The sequence below is a fragment of the Scyliorhinus torazame genome, chromosome 17 (genome assembly GCF_047496885.1).
Source record: "Scyliorhinus torazame isolate Kashiwa2021f chromosome 17, sScyTor2.1, whole genome shotgun sequence".
Classification (NCBI taxonomy): domain Eukaryota; kingdom Metazoa; phylum Chordata; class Chondrichthyes; order Carcharhiniformes; family Scyliorhinidae; genus Scyliorhinus; species Scyliorhinus torazame.
The window spans coordinates 31,034,555-31,048,330 of record NC_092723.1 but is presented as its reverse complement, the minus strand read 5'-3'; the positions used below and the strand labels follow the sequence as shown (position 1 = coordinate 31,048,330).

Genomic DNA, 13,776 nt, shown 5'->3' with positions numbered 1-13,776 from the left:
CGGCTTGCAATGCCTCAAGATTCAACACAATCTCGCGAGATGTTGCAAGGGGAATCCCACCCACAATGAGCGGGATCACTTTTCAGCAAATCTGCATTTTAGAGCGAGGCATACTGCAGTGTGCAGATTCCCAAGGATCCTAAGGCTTTGGGATCAATCGCTTCACCCTGGGTGAGCGCCATTTGGTACTGGGCCCCACAAATGGGGACCAGGCAGAACGGCACTTGTGGGGGTCTCCAAGAGGTTCGGAAGCCCAGCTCTATGCTCTTTGGGCAGGGTGGTGCCCTGGCACTTCTGATACCAGCCTGGCATTCTGGCAGTGTCACATGGGTGCCAGCATGGCACATTCAAGGTGCCCAGGTGGTATTGCCAGCTTGCAGGCTGCCAATGTGACAGGTTGGCACTGCCATTTTCTGTGCGCTTGCGATCAGGTCAGGGTTGCCCGCGTTGCGGGGGGTGGGGGGGCCGGGGATCTTCCCATATTGCTTTCGGGCTGGGGGGTGGTCGGAAATCTTTTTGGGGCCTCTGAGATCAGGATGCCATTTAAAAATGGCATCCCGATCCCTCCGTTCAATGTGGAGATCCAGTGAGCGGAGCTCCCCATTGTAAAAAACAGGGCTATGTGTGGCCTCGGCCACACGTTCCCTTTTCAAGCCCTGTTCAAAGTGGGTCGCATTGAATAGTCATGTGTTTCTCGGCACTGAGAGTGCCGGGAGACACGCGGCTAAACGTGCTGGCTTGGGAACCTTGTTCCCATTTTGGGAAGATCATGCCCTAACTGTCGTTAGATAGCAGTGGGGAACTCACCGGCAAGGCCAACGAGACCTCGCGAGATGTTGCAATGTAAATCCCGCTGACAATACCACCTCGATGCCAACGTGGCATTGCCAACGTGCCAAGCTGGCACTTTTTGCATGCGCGTGATCAGGCCGAGGGTGCCCTGTGTGGGTGTTGGGGGTTTTTCGGGGGCATGGGGGAACCCTCCCGTAGTGCATTCAGGGTCGGGGGGAGGTCGTGGATCGCCTCGGAGGTCCCAATCTCTCACTACACTGGGACACTTCGGTGGACGGAGCTCACCATGGTATAAAACGGGGCTGTGTGTGGCCTCGACCAAGCGTTCCTCATTCAGGCCCCCTATACAACGCAAGTCGGGTTGAATAGCCTTGTATTTCTCAGCACCGGGATGCGCACAACTAAATGTGCTCGCTAGGGGACTTTGTCCGACATAAAGGGTGGAATTTTCAGCCCTCCGGTGTTAAATGTCAACTGCTCTGCAAGCATTCCCATCTTGCCTTCGACGATGTCTACTGGTGTCGAGCCGGAGAATCCTGGCCACGTACCAGCTTACTCTGAACCTCGTTCGACTCCACCTCAACACGTATTACATTCACGGCAAGACTTCTCCAAGACTCTATGGGAGGAATAGACGGGAAGGAATTTTCATGAATGGCCTCTCAAACGTGTAATTAGATGATGGTTATGAACATACGTCCCAATATTTAGGGCAACACAAAGAGGGAACAGGTAAAGCCAAAAGTGGTGAATGAACCCTGCAAAGCCAAGGACGCTGCCATCTTGTTGAATGTAACGGGGGCTGGTTGTCAGCTGCATTCGACTAGAGAGAGAGGCCATCAGGGGTTGGTAGAGAGGCTGCCAATTGTGGTAGTGGCTAGAGTGGGGGGGCTATGATTGTTGAGAGGCTGGCCAAAGGCTTCTTTGAAACCTTATCCCACTGAATATGGTTGAGGGCGAGGACATAATATCAAGGCAAAAATCTTCAGGCTAATTTGCCATATTATCTATTCCAGTACTCCAATTTCAGGATAGGTTCTATCTCGCAACACTGACGTCTCTCAAAGCTTAGAAATCTATCAGAACCAGAAGCTGCTAAATTTATGAGTTGCAACATTTGGTAACTTAAGTGCTGAAAGTCTTTTTGCCATTCAGAGGATTAATCATATTTCACTGGAAATCTATTAATCTCACTGTAATTAGTTGCTGAATGCAGAAATGCACCTTTGGCATACAAGACAAATGTTACCTCATCAACAAACAGATGTTCCTCTTGGTTTTATTAAAAACTTGAGATTAGATTTTATTGTGGGTGCACCACATAATGCACAAACATAACTGCATATTTTAATTGCTTACCTTGGTCCTCCCACCATAAACTGGATTCCCACACTGTTAAAGCTGGAGCACAGGGGGAAGATTATCATTACCCTTGCTCTGTGTACAGCAGTGTGTGATATTTTACCAAATGTTGAGAGTGCAGAGGCCTCAGTCCAATACAGTCACTGATGCCATTTCAGAAGCAAACTGGGAATAAAAGTTGCAGAATGCGTTTGCATTGCTACATCTTTTTAAATACATTTTCTTTTGGTAATACAGAACTTCGTATTGCTGAATAAAGGAACGTTTTTGTCGAAGCTTTTCATCTTGTACTCATCACATTTTGCAAGAATGCTAAATGAGAGGGGAACAACAAATTATTGTGTACGAGAGAGAGTGCTGATTTGTTGGCAAGTGGACTTCGATTGATAGAGGTGTTGCCATGGAGAATGCATCAGTTGATGGCAACTGACCGTTAACTGCAAAACCCTGTTTCATATGCAAAGCAGGCTGCTTGATTCTTGTTTTCCAATTAAGGGGCAATTTAGCATGGCCAATCCACCTAACCTGCACATCTTTGGGTTGTGTGGGTGAAACCCACGCAGACATGGTGAGAATGTGCAAACTCCACATGGACAGTGAACTAGGGCCGGGATTCGAACCTGGGTCCTCAGCACCGCAATCCCAGTGCTAACCACTGCACCACATGCCGCCCTAGGCAGCTTGATTCTGATTGGTCAAGGCATGGCCCTGAATTATGAACTAACTAATGATTTGTCACTCATCTTGTTTAGCTGAAACATATGTATATATGTTCTTTCTGTCTGCAAAGTGATGTGTTATGTACTCTGGGATAACACAGGCTGCAACTGTATGCAGCTTTAACCAAAAGACACTCCAGACCTTGAAGTTAGTTCAATCTGATTCATTGAACCAGTAGCACAGTTAGCACAGTTCTCTGAGTTCGACTCTCTGCTAACCTAAGTGTGGTTACTCTGTCTGACTGAACCAGACTAGCTCTTAGCCATGTGCTGGAGGTGTGATACTGTACATACACCCTGACTCACTCTGTAGATGTTCATCAGTGGAAAGAGGCGGAGTGTGAGTGCCTCGTGCCTTTTATAGTGAGATACCACCCCTGAGTGTCCTGCCTGCTCATTGGTCATGTCGTGTTCTCTGTGTTCATTAGCTGCCTGTCTGTATATCATTATTTGCATGTCTGCATATCATGACACAAAGTACAGGGGCCCTGTGTACTAATATATGTAGCTTCCAGTGCACAAAATGTGCCACACTTGGTGAGCAAATGGCTCAGGCAATATGTCGGAGATTGCCAAGAGGATAAATCCAATACTGTGTGGAATTGTAAGAATCCCAACGTGTATATTGACCAGTGAAGTCAGGCTTGCGATGGACTATGGTAGAGAAACCCCCCTGGCAGATTTCTCAACTTGTATATCAAGGAAAGGGAGTGCGTTTGACTGCTCCATTTCAAAGGTGAATTTGAGCCCATTAAGACATGCGAGGAGATTATCACATGCAGCTGCGAATTTAAATATAATGAACGTATCAGCCACGTCTCAGAAATAGCAAGCGGTAGGAGTTTTTATCATAGAATTTACAGTGCAGGAGGCCATTCGGCCCATCGAGTCTGCACCGGCTCTTGGGAAGAGCACCCTACCCAAGGTCCACACCTCCACCCTATCCCCATAACCAAGTAACCCCACCCAACACTTAAGGGCAATTTTGGACACTAAGGGCAATTTAACATGGCCAATCCACCCAACCTGCACATCTTTGGACTGTGGGAGGAAACCGGAGCACCCGGAGGAAACCCACGCATACACTGGGAGGATGTGCAGACTCCGCACAGACGGTGACCCAAGCCGGAATCGCACCTGGGACCCTGGAGCTGTGAAGCAACTGTAGCTAACTGGTAGCTATCCACAATGCTACCGTGCTGCCCTTTAGGTGTAATTTCCATCAAAAGCATGTTTCTCATGGAACCCAACAAAGATGTTTGTGAGAGCGGAGACTGGAAAATAAACGTTGCAATTGGGCAAGGAAAAAGTGACCACATTTTCTCACATCTTGTCCAATCACTCTTCCCTGAACTCCAGCTGATGATAGCTTGACTGTGCTCTAAAAATCACAGTGAAACCTGTGTAAACTGACTCTAGTCTAAACAGACACTCCCCAAAGAAAAACACATTTATGGACCAACTGACTTGTTAAAATATACAAGAAGCACTCGGACACCGTGGACAATCGTAAATTCTGAACTACACACCGTTCACAGCCTGTTGCAAATGTGCTGTGTCTGGGATATTTACGGAGTCAGAATCGATGGCTTTCAGTTTGCATCCTTCCTGCTGCTAAATTCTCTTGGGCCCATCACTTTCATGAGGTCATTGTGCACCAGTCAGTGCAAGGCAACAATGAGATTTTCCGCAATGGAGAACTCTTTACCCAGCGTCTAAACTGACAGCGAAACTGTTCTAATTCTAGGATGGAATGCTTCCAGGGCTGAAATGGATTCTGGATTTTTTTTTTTTAAAACACCCATACGACAGAAGGTGCTTACTTCACAAAATCCATTCCCATCTTGTGCTGATCTGCACCCACTGACCACCCCAGCCTTCCAAATCAAGGAAAGAGTATGCAAACACGGAAGAAGGCCATTCGTTCTTGCAGCAGCTCCTATCCCCCTGGGCTTTACTGTCAACAGCTTTCCCTTCCCTTCTGATGGTGAGCCTGCTTCCTTGAGGAACTTTGGCTTTGGAGAGTTAAGGTAGATGGCCGCCTCATTCTTTTCTGCCTCCCTGCCAGTCTACAGAGTGCTGGGGCTGGTCTGCGAGTGCCAACTAACAATCCGCCTTCCTGCAAACTCACTGCTCAAACAGAAAACGGCAATTTCCTGAATATAACGTGACCGATGGTGTTCTCATCCCCCCGCCGCTCTCAATCTATTTGAAGAATTGTCTTTAGAAGCTTCACTACATTAACACAACCTGTCAGCACATTGCCTCCTTTTCTTTTCTCTTGTGACTGTTGTACTTGTGATAAATGGAATTGAGAAGGACAGTTCATTGTTGAAGTTGCACTCTGCTCCATGTAGGAATGGTTTGTAATGAAACAAGAAATTAGCGTGCAAAACTGTTAAGTGGATTGAGCTGAAAGCTGGTGTGTAGAAAGGAGGTTTCTTAGCATTTGTTGCGGTCGATAATAAGGTACTGCTCATAATTTCAGCTGGCTCTATAAGTTGTAGGGAAAATGCTTACTTACTGTACATACAATAACCACTTGAAAATAAGGGCAACTACAAAAGGAAGGACAACTGATTCCTGTCTCTAAAATGTCTAATTTATTCAGGAGTTTTATCCTCTTCCTTTTATAACAAAAAGGAAATATTAGAATTGCCAGAAGTATTGACGTTTACCCAACATGAACAAGCAAGAACAAAATGGAAGAGCACATTGTTGGCGGAAATGTAATATTTAACAGATGTGTACAGAACTGTTTCTCTCATCTTTAATACAATTTTTCTAGGCTATACAACAAGCCCCTGTGCAATTAAACAGTTTATCCTGTATGTACACTGACGAGTGTTGCTATCTGTAGATTTATCAGCCCTCACTCTTGCATGAAATCTCTTATTTCCGTTTCGCTGTTGTTGAATTGGAGTGAGTGGTTCAACCATTCACTTATCTTAAATGCAGACAGATGAAGTGATGTGGGGGGTTGGACTTTTCAATCACAGATTATAGGGCATGTTAAACACCAAGGGGGGTAGAGACTGCAGGGGAGTTTTGTTACCTGTGATAACCTCATGTTCACACTTGGAAAAGATTATTTAGTTATGAGGATTTAGAGATGTAGTAATTCATTTGATTTTTTTTTAATGTAGTAATTCATTTAGATTTTTTCTACTCTGGTGTGTGATCTGAAACCCAAAATAGATTCAAATTTCTTCATGTGTTTTGATTGTAAAGTTGTAATGCCCTATTAGTCGCATCAATTCTTTGTACAAGCAGATGTATTGATGTATTTTCTTTATTTTTGAGAGACTGGTCAAAAGTGTTCCAAGGTTGGCTAGAATGTAAATTGATGCACGCTTTCTTCATTCTAATAGAAATTGGGAACTGAAAAATATCAGTGCTAGCAAAGGGACTACACAAAGTGCTAGCACATTATTTAACAACACCTTGACCGGTTAGCTCTTTATGGACATGTTGTTTTTCAATAATTTCTTTGGTTTGCGGGATTCTCCGACCCCCCCCCCGGACGGGTCGGGGAATCGCCGGGGGCTGGCGTGAATCCCGCCCCCGCCGTGTCCCAAAGTCTCTGCCACCAGAGATTCGACAGGGGCGGGAATCGCGCCGGTAGGCGGGCCCACCCCCGCCGATTCTCCGGCCCGCGATGGGCTGAAGTCTCACTGCTGGAATGCCTGACCCGCCAGCGTGGATTAAACCATCTTTTGAACGGTGGGACAAGGCGGCGCGGGCAGGGGGGGGGGGGGGCGGGGTGGCACGATGGCCTTGCCCGCGATTGGGGCCCACCGATCCATGGGCAGGCCTGTGCCATGGGGGCACTCTTTTTCTTCCGTCTTCGCCATGGTCTTCACTATGGCGGAGGCGGAAGAGACCCCCTTTCCTGCGCATGCACGGGGATGACGTCAGCGGGGATGACGTCAGCAGCCGCTGATGCTCCCGCGCATGTGCGGACCCACGGCGCCCGGCGAAGACCTTTCGGCCCCGGCTGGCATGGCGCCAAAGGCCTTTCCCGCCAGCTGGTGGAGCGGAAACCGCTCCGGTGCGGGCCTCGCCCCTCGAGGTGAAGGTTTGGCCCCTAAAGGTGCGGCGACTTCTGCACCTTTGGGGCGGCACGACGCCGGAGTGGTTCCCACCACTCCATCACGCCGGGACCCCCCTGCCCCACCAGGTAGGGGAGAATCCCGCCCCATATGTCTACAATAATCCAAATCTGTGCATTATGATAGGACTTGCATATATAATGCACATTATTGTATTTGCAGGACATGGAAAATACTTATTGATGGATGGTGTTAAAGTCATTGACAGAGACGATCATGGCAGCTAATGTGTAAACAATAATAAGAATGAATGGCCAAGTAATCTACTTTTTCCTTGATGTGGGAAGGGTGATCAGGACATTGGAAGAACTCATTGCTTTTGTTTTAAAATTTTGAGTACCCAATTATTTTTTTTCCAATTAACGGGCATTTTAGCATGGCCAATCCACCTACCATGCACATCTTTGGGTTGTGGGGGTGACACATGGAGAATGCTCATTGCCTTTTTTAAGTAGTGATGTTAAATCTTCTAATATCCATCTGAGCTGATAGGTGAAGCTTTGTCTCATCTGAAAGGTGGTACATCTGCTAATACATCTTAAGTACCTAACTATTAACCGAGATGCTGTGGTCATGTCCATGAAGGGCTTGAACTACAATCTCTGGGAGCCAGATGTAAAACTGCTACAAACTGAGCTGAGCTGAGCTAAGTGACTGACGTTTGTCCATATAACTTTGTCATAGGATCCAATCACCACGATTCCCATCTGTACCTTGTCAAGAGCACCAAACTATTTATCAGGCTGACTTTATGATTTCTGTTTCAATCCTTTCCAATTTAGGATTGTCCACAGCTGGTGCCCTCAGATGAGATCCTTATCCCAGTTGGAGAGGTGAAGCCAATCACACTTAAAGCACGGAACCTGCCCCAGCCACAGTCTGGGCAACGAGGATACGAGTGTATACTTAATGTACAGGGTGTAACCCAGCGAGTACCAGCTCTCCGCTTCAACAGTTCTAGTGTTCAGTGCCAAAACAGTTCGGTAAGTAGATAGTTTGTCTCTGTCGTCTTGATGTATTCCATTTATAATCATGTGTAAGTTAGGTATAGGTCAGATTTAGCCTGGACTCTGTTGCACCACACCATGTTAAACATTGATCATTCTGAAGGGATGGTTATGTTCCATTACTATCTGCAGGAGATGAACAGATTTGGAATCCTTTAAAATTTGAAATGACTTTGTAAATTAGATTTATCACAAGACACTACAAAGTTTGAATAAATGAGAGCTTCCAGGTGTCTGTCATGTAGAAAGCAATAAAGAATCTGCGGTGTTGATTAAATGCTAATCGTGTAGATTGAAAAGTGTAATCTAGTTCAGGAACCATTTATTAAACATAATCTATTAGAGAAGCAAAAACTGCTGTACCAGATTTTACTAACAATTGACGAGATAAAGCTACCAATGTCATTTTATTGGGTAGGCGATACTATCTGAAACTCTTTCCACCACATGGATGAGATGATGTTTTGACTTTGATTGAAGGGTAATGATATTGATCATTAATTTTACAGAAAATCTTTCACTTTTCTTCAAATAAAATTGTTTTATTTCAATTTATGACCGGTGACAAAATAGACCATTGACTGGTCAGTTAGTTTTGCAGTTGCAGATGAATACTGTGAAAGAATAACTAGTTTGTTCACCATATCTGAATGTTTAAAACAGGGCTTCCATGATCTCCATAAGCCAAAAAGATCATTTGGCAAATAGTTGCACCATGGGCTCATGAAGCTTTTGGTCAGCAACTGCACTCACCCTTACTTTCAACAACTTTCATCACACAGTTTCCTATTCTGATGCATTTTTTGCGAGATGTCAAAACTGTGCAACACGGGGCAGCACAGTGGCGCAGTGGGTTAGCCCTACAGCCTCACTGCGCTGAGGTCCAAGGTTCGGTCCCGGCTCTGGGTCACTGTCCGTGTGGAGTTTGCACATTCTCCCTGTGTTTGCGTGGGTTTCGCCCCCACAACTCAAAGATGTGCAGGCTAGGTGGATTGGCCACGCTAAATTGCCCCTTAATTGGAAAAAAATTATTTGGTTACAGAAAATTATTTTTTTTAAACTGTAACACTTTCGGCGGGATTCTCCGACCCCCCACCCCCGGGCCGGGTCGGAGAATCGCCGGGGGGCGGCGTGAATCCCGCCCCGCCGCTCCAACGCCGGCTGCCGAATTCCCCGGCGCCGTTTTTTTTGGCGGGGGCGGGGATCGTGCTGCGCGGTCGGGGGCTGTTGACAGTGGCGCCCCCTCCACCCCCCCGGCGATTCTCCGGTCCCCGATGCCCGAGCAGCCGCCCGTTTTCGGCCAGTCCCGCCACCGTGAATTACACAAGGTCTACATCGGCGGGACCTGGCTCTGAGGGCAGCCTGCGGAGTCCTTGGGGGGGTGGGGGGGGGGGCACTGGGGGATCCTGCGCCGGGAGGGGCACCCCCCGGTGGCCTGGCCCGCGATCAGGGCCCACCCCTCTGTGGGCGGGCCTGTGGGGGCACTCTTTCCCTCCGCGCCGGCCTGTGTAAAGCTCCGTCATGGCCGGCGCGGAGAAGAAACCCCCTGCGCATGCGCAGGAATCACGACAGCGGTTCTGGGAACACACTGGTGCTCATGCGCATGCGCCAACTCGTGCCGGCCAGTGGAGGCCCTTCGTCGCAGCACCAATCATTCCAGCGCCGGCCTAGCCCCCGAAGGTGCGGAGGATTCCGCACCTTCCGGGCGGCCCGACGCCGGAGTGGTTCACGCCACTCTTTGCCGCCAGTATGACCCGCCCCACCGGATACCGGAGAATCCCGGCCTTTAACTTTCCAAGGCTCTTGTTTATTTTTTGCACAAGCTAGTCATTTATTATTTGGTGTTACCTAATTGTTGCTGATCGATTGTCTATGCTTCCAGTTTGATGCTAAAATCAAAGAGATATTTGGGGAATGTTTTGTATCTATACAATCGGATGTGGTTTGTTCCAAATGTAACTCATTGCCTCGGTCAGATTGGGTTAATTGAGAGCTGTCAGGGTGTCCTGTGATTGACAGTGGCTGGTGATCAATCAAAACAGAAATGCATGATTGACATGTTAAAGTCTGGTTGAATAGACTGTCAGTCACTGTTAAGACCATTTTGCATATCAAAGAGACATTTAAGCTTTTCTATGTGAGATTAGACACAGTCTATTTTTTCTATCATGGGTTTTGTCTTTTCAACAATGAGATCAGTAGATATGATTGCTATTTTCTGGGCCTGTGCTTTTCTGATCACAGATGCTGTACTTCTGACAGATCAACCAACAATAACTTGCATTTTATATCACAATAATCTGGGCATGGGGCAGGAGAGGGGGGGAGGCAAGCAATAGGTTTTTTTTTAAATTACAACTTGGTAGGAGAATAGAATGATGTGGCTGAGACTTGGGAAAAGGTAGAAAACCAGAGGAGTTTCGAAAGGAGTGTTCTAAAGTAGGACTGAGCCCACAAAGCTCTGTTAACAAGGGTGAGACGAAGGAAAGTGGAATCAAAGGAAATAGGGAGGGGGGTGGGGCATACAAGGACAAAGTTGAATGCAGGGATAGGATGAGGCAAGGCCATGGAGGGATTTGAAGATGAGGACAAGATTTTCGCTTCAACGCACTGAAGTAGCTGGGAGGAAATAAATGCCAGAAAAGTAGGGAGTGAGGAGGACTCCGTATGGGGAAATGCGTAGGAGGCTGACTTTGTGGATTTGGAGTTCAACAAGCTGGATCATAAGCCAGCAAATAGGATCTGTGGTGTTGGGTGCTCTGGTGCACAGATGAGCCAACACAGTTGTATGTGGTACAACTCTATTTTATTATAACTCTTATAATACAGTTCGTTCTGGATACTCTGCACGTGCTGTCTCCCTGAGTGTGTTTGGCAATAGATGTGTCCTGGTTCTCCTCTGCAGCTAATACTGACCACCGGGGGTCGTGTCTGTGCTTTTATATCTTTCTGTCATTGGTTGTGGTGTTGTGTGTTCTGATTTGTCTGTTGGTGTGTCTATCATGATGTGTGTGTTTGAATATCATGACATCCCCCCTTTTTACAAAGATAAGTGCCTACGTGGTTATAAATATAATTGTGTCGTGAGTGCATCTAAGAGTGTGTGTGTGTGTTGTGTACAGCGTGTGTTTATGACGTAACTATTTACATGGGGCGATGTCGGGTGCGTCACACTAACAAGGTTGTACCATAACAAAACTTGGATGCGAGAGAAAAAAAAAAACTTGAACATTGGTCCGGTCAGACGATATCTGGAACAATAAACAACAACAGGTTATAATACAGAAGTGTTTGACTTTTTGAACGTATGAACAGCGTTATAAGTCCAGTCTAATGGGTGACCGCCTCAAGAATGGGCTGGTCCTCAAGCCGGTTCAGCTGTGGAGATTTGGGGTCACACTGGTTCACCTTGGACTGTTGGAGGTGATGCTGTTGCCGAAGTCTCTACTTTACCATTTGTTGTACTTCGTGCAGTGCTTGGTTTTTTCATTCGTGCAAATATAACATTCAACATCTTTGTTAGTGGTGCCCTGGCTGTGGTTTGGTTCTGGTGGCGATGGAAGGGGCATGATCCGTGGCATCTCCACGAAGTCATCCTTGGGAACCAGTGGAGGATCCGGCGTGTGCGTACGGTGCAGTTGCGAGCGTGGAAGGCGGCACAAAGCCCGCTGATTGCGCCTACGCACCAATCCATCCGCCCTGCATGCCAGGAACAAGGTGGAGTCTGTTTTCTTTTTATGTTTGTGGTGGACGGCATCTTGTAGCCGATGGGTCGTTGCCATCGAAGTAGCACCATCACTAATATCATGCAAGGCGATGACTGTGCCAGATGTGGAAGTTGGCCGAGACCGTGTACGCTGGTTCCGGCCACCTGCTGTGCCGGAAGGGCGACTCCGCAGAGAAACGTCGAAGCATGTCGCCTTGGAGAGAGAATTGTTGCTCGCATCAACGTCTGGCGATGGCGCGAATTGGTGTGTCCATCTTGGACCGCCGGTGCTGGTTGCCACTGCCGACCCAGTGGGACTGCCACGCGATCCATTCCCTGTCGCCGTGGCATCTGCCGTCACCCTGAGCGTGCCATCACCGAGGCCGCGACACCGCCCGTCCGGAGCAAGGTCTGGCGTGCGCAAATCAGAGTCGGCGCTTGGCTGCTCCCCATCTGGAGTCCGGTCTGCCTTCCGTCGATGCCCCCCGTCCGGAGTCCCAACAGGTTCACTGGAGGCAGCCGAGATTCCCTGAAGCTGCACTTCTGGAGTCGGAACATGCAGGAATGCACCAACCAGTGGAGAGGCTCGAGCCATCGAGGGTGGAAGCGGTGCGCCGCCACCGCAGTCGTCAGTGGTCCCACCGTGATCGTCGAGTGCCTCGGTACGCACTAGGCGAGGTCTGTCACCTTGCACCTTTTGCATGGGAAGTGGGATGCTGTCATCACTCGTCTCACATCCCGTGGATAGATCGTCATTAGCAGCTTGCTGTTCACTAGGGTTGGGTAAATTGTCAGAGTTTTCATCTGGTGGTGCACACCATGTCGGTGGACTGTCATTGTCTTGCCATTGTCCTTCATTTGGGCTTTTCTTCTTTGGAACTTTGAATCTTCCCCCAGACATTGCAGAACCTTGTTTATTACCCCCAAATTCTCCCATATGTATGGTCTCGAATATAGGATCCACTGTTTCTATCGACATTGTACCATTTTCCAAAGAACATTCCGTTTCACTTTTCTTCTCAGGTACCTCATATGTAACTTTGTTTAATGTACATGCCTTCATGGTCTCTGGGTCTGATTTTGCTGGGACTGGCATGGTCACAGTCTCTCTTTTACTGTTCTCAATTGCCCACATTATACTCCCCATACATAACTGCTTAATCACTGGGGTTAGTGTGGTACAATGGATAATCGGGTCGACCTTATCTGCATCTTCACCATTAGTGGAAAGCACACTTGGTTCACTTGAAACTGCTGTGGGTTTTAAATTCGTTATCTGGCTACTCGATGTCGGTGTCCTCAGGATTCTTGCTCCAATGTTCTGCTCAATAATCAGTGGAGTGTGTATAGGTTCAATGCAATTAATGTTCCCCTCAAGGTTTGAAGAGTCATTACTGACTAACTGCTGGTCTCCGAAGTTGGGATTTTGCGGCATTGTGTTGAAGGGAGACATTTGTCCCTGCTGTAGATATGATTCAGGTTGTGTTATTTCCATTACCTGAGGATCAATGTCTTGTCCATTTTTTCGATCCGTACTAAAACACTGGCAATTCTCAGTCTGCTCCTTGCAAGTTAAACATTCAATTAATTTCGTTAGCAAATCCTCAGCATCCTTCTGTGGCCGTGCAGCATTATTAATCTCTGTTCGGCTACAATGATCCTGAAGGTCAGCGCATAAACCTTTTTTCTTCGGGCTTGGACGAGGCGATTCCTTTGGCTTGTCTTCAGTTGGGCTTGAACAGTCTTCAGCGCTGTGCCCTTCATTGTAGCATGAGAGACCGTCATGGTCATGCTGCTGTGTAGTGGAGCATGGTAGGCTGTTATAGCCTTCTTGCTGTTCACGTGAGCATGGCAGACTTGCATCGTCTGCCGCTGGTTGGTCAGGAGAGGTTGCTAGACCCTCATGGTCTTGTTCCTGCAAGGACTGCGCTCTGGAGTCTTGCGTTCCTTCCATCGTGGAGTCCGTCCACGAGCTCTCTGTGGAGGCTTGTGACACTGGAGTCACTTCTTGTTCGTGCAAGGACTGCGCTCTGGAGTCTTGCGTTGCTTCTATCGTGGAGGCTGTCCACGAGCTCTCT

General features: G+C 47.7%; 1 protein-coding gene across 3 annotated transcripts in view; it reads left to right on the top strand.

The window, feature by feature from the left end:
- Window positions 1-13,776, top strand: part of LOC140393814 (plexin-A2-like) — a 582,987-nt gene that overhangs the window by 374,477 nt on the left and 194,734 nt on the right. For all 3 annotated transcript variants that reach the window (XM_072480284.1, XM_072480285.1, XM_072480282.1), the window contains one exon: window positions 7,768-7,968. In XM_072480284.1, the coding sequence (XP_072336385.1) occupies window positions 7,768-7,968 (201 nt within the window). The remainder of the gene's footprint in view (window positions 1-7,767; window positions 7,969-13,776) is intronic.